This window comes from Suricata suricatta, chromosome 5 (assembly GCF_006229205.1).
Source record: "Suricata suricatta isolate VVHF042 chromosome 5, meerkat_22Aug2017_6uvM2_HiC, whole genome shotgun sequence".
NCBI lineage: Eukaryota > Metazoa > Chordata > Mammalia > Carnivora > Herpestidae > Suricata > Suricata suricatta.
Window position 1 is genome coordinate 46,446,927 of NC_043704.1, and position 3,319 is coordinate 46,450,245.

General features: G+C 36.2%; 1 protein-coding gene across 1 annotated transcript; it reads left to right on the forward strand.

The window, feature by feature from the left end:
• Positions 1 to 267: 267 nt before the first annotated feature.
• Positions 268 to 1,463, forward strand: GPR15 (G protein-coupled receptor 15). The gene has a single exon (XM_029939176.1). The coding sequence runs from the start codon at positions 299 to 301 to the stop codon at positions 1,379 to 1,381; it is 1,083 nt and encodes a 360-aa protein (XP_029795036.1). The 5' UTR covers positions 268 to 298; the 3' UTR covers positions 1,382 to 1,463.
• The last annotated feature ends 1,856 nt before the right edge of the window (positions 1,464 to 3,319 follow it).

A 3,319-nucleotide genomic window follows, 5' to 3' on the forward strand; every position in this document is an offset into this window, starting at 1 on the left:
TGAATATCTTGAAGACAGAAGTCAAAAAGCACCCCAATCTCCAGGGCAAATGTAAATAAAGAAAACCACAACGACAACCACCAAACACCAACCAGGGTGGTGTTCTTTCTGAGGATTGGTAGAAACTGCGTTTTTTTAAATCTTTGTTTTTATACTTGTCCCAAGATCTTTTAAGGGGTGGGGTTGTGGGAGTGGTGGGGAAGAGGCGGCCACTATATAAAAGAAGCTGCCCTGAGATTTTTAAAATTTATACAAAAAACTTCCTAGGTAAGGAAACATAATCAGCTGATCTTTAGTGATGGATCCAGAAGCAACTGCACTTTATGTGGAATATTTCTATGCTACCAGCCAAAATCCTGATATCAAAGAGACCCACTCGCATGCTGCTTACACATCTGTCTTCCTTCCCATCTTTTACACAGTTGTGTTCCTCGCTGGAGTGTTGGGGAACCTAGTCCTCGTGAGTGCACTGCACTTCAAACGGGGCAGCCGAAGACTGATCGACATCTTTATCACCAACCTGGCTGTGTCTGACTTCATTTTTCTGGTCACGTTGCCTCTCTGGGTGGATAAAGAAGCATCTTTAGGACTGTGGAGGACAGGCTCTTTCCTGTGCAAAGGCAGCTCCTACATGATCTCAGTCAACATGCACTGCAGCGTCTTCTTGCTCACCTGCATGAGTGTTGACCGCTACCTGGCCATCATGTGCCCAGCTGTATCCAGGAAATTCAGGAGGAGAGACTGTGCGTATGGAGTCTGTGCCAGTGTCTGGTTCCTCTCCTGCCTTTTGGGTTTGCCTACTCTTCTGTCCAGGGAGCTCACTCTGATTGATGATAAGCCATACTGTGCAGAGAGGAGAGCTACTCCAATTAAACTGACTTGGGCCCTGGTGGCCTTAATTTTTACCTTCTTTGTCCCTTTGGTGAGCATTGTGACGTGCTACTGTTGCATCATGAGGAAGCTGTATGCCCATTACCAACAGTCGGGAAAACATAACAAAAAGCTGAGGAAATCCATAAAAATCATCTTTATTGTTGTGGCAGCCTTTGTCTTCTCCTGGCTGCCCTTCAATACTTTCAAGCTGCTGGCCATTGTCTCTGGATTGCAGCAACAAGTCTACTTTTCCTCATCTTTTCTCCAGCTGGGCATGGAGGTGAGTGGGCCTTTGGCATTTGCCAACAGCTGCATCAACCCTTTCATTTACTATATCTTTGACAGCTACATCCGCCGCGCCATCTTGCACTGCTTGTGCCCTTGCCTGAAGAACTATGACTTTGGGAGCAGCACAGAGACATCAGATAGTCACCTCCCTAAGGCTCTTTCCAACTTCATTCATGTAGAGGATTCTGCCAGAAGGAGGAAGAGATCTGTGTCACTATAAAAGTCACTGCCATCAAGTTTCCAGGCAAAATATGATTCCTATAGATCTTGAACTCTGACATAAAGGCTCCTGCTTGGATCAATTCCCTTCTTCATGATTGTTAATGTGCATTCAGGCCTTTTCCTCTCTCAAGAGTCATGGTACCTTGACCCACACCACCCTTCATATTGGGCTTTAATTGGACTACATCTGAAGGATTCTGCCCACTTTCATCTGGTGAGAAATGTGGCAACAATGTGGGTAGCAAAAAATATACCTATGCCCTTTAATTAATTATTACTGAGTAACAAAATGAGAGTCTGGTCTTAACCTTTAAAATCTTCCAATGTTATTTTTCACCTTAAGCCATTCACAATAACTTTGGACTGGCAAAAAAATCAGGGGGATAAAAATCATTCTGTATTGTGTTTATGATTTGGGACTTCCTTAATCACCTGGTCCTCTAGAGTATTTTAACAAGAGAGCACAGGGCAAAGCTTGACCTTTATTTTCCTTATAAGATATATTGGTAAAAATGTATCTCATTACAATGGCATTATAACTTCTTTTGAAGAGGGTTTTACCATGCTCTTTTGTTTTCATTGACTTCATAAATTAGGATATGACTTTGCTTTAATTACATGTTTTTAATTACTAGTTATTGAGTATCAAATGAAAATGTTACTACGAATATAATTGGAGGTCATCAAATGCTTAGCTACATCATCATGTGTATTATCATTTTGTATTTTAATTAAAATGTTCGAGCTACGCATTCTCTATAGCATCACTTGCTTGGTGTATATAATTTCAAGACTGATTCAGTAATATAGGATCATTCTGAATTTTAAATAAGATATTAGTGCTACACATTCTCTATAGTATCGTTTGCTTGGTGTATATAATTTCAAGACTTAATTCAGTAATATAGTAAGACAGAATGCTCTGTATTTAGCTGAAGTGAAAAATATATAATAAAGATATTACTGATATTTTATATACAGGTTTCCAAACCCAGAGACTTTCCTGAATTCTTTCACCCAATAAATATTTATTAAGTCAACTTGTATGTATATTCCTTTTAAAGACTTTGAAGTGAAAAACATGTAATTAGCAGCAACCACAAAAGGCTTTTGCTACAGAAAACATACTATTGTAAACATCTTTTGATTTAAGGGAAAGTGGATTATGTTTGGACCCTCAATGTTGACTCAGATGAATTACTATTTTACTTCTAAATATTAGGTTTAAAATCAGAGAAAGCTTAAAATCTTTTCAGAGATGAGATAATTCAAGTTTGTCACATGTATCTTTCACATTAAGAGAAATCTCAAATATTGCACATATCATAATCTATTTAGAAGTTGAAAATATAGTTTTTTGTTTTAATAATTGGTTAATTTATTAATTTCTCTTAAACCTTATTAAATAAAAATGTAATTTCCTTATTTAAGTATTCTTTTATGTTGTATTAATTTCTGTCAACACAATTATTAGTAATATTGATATGACAGCTTTTTAATACTTTATCATAAATATAGAAAAAAAGGACTATAAATCATACGAACCAAGGTTTCTTGAAAAACTTTAAAACTGAATTTAAAACAATTAAATAGGTCTCCAAAAGTTAAACAAAAACAAAATATAAAAGATAGAAGATATTCACTTTCTAAAAACAAATCAGCAAAAGCACTATTATAACCAGGCAGACAAATGTCCGTGAGAAATGCTATTTTTAAAAAATAGATCAATCAATCAAGTAAAGTATTTGTTAGGAAATGAGAAAAATTGCATTATTAGGTTAAGCTTCATTCTTAAGGTTGGGACATTGAGTAAATCATTTTAATCTTTCACACCTAAGGGTAGTTGGTAATATCTATGTCTATAGAATTCTCAAGAATATTATAAGACTAATAGATATAAGCTTTTTAAAATATTGAGTTAAAAGTTATTATATAA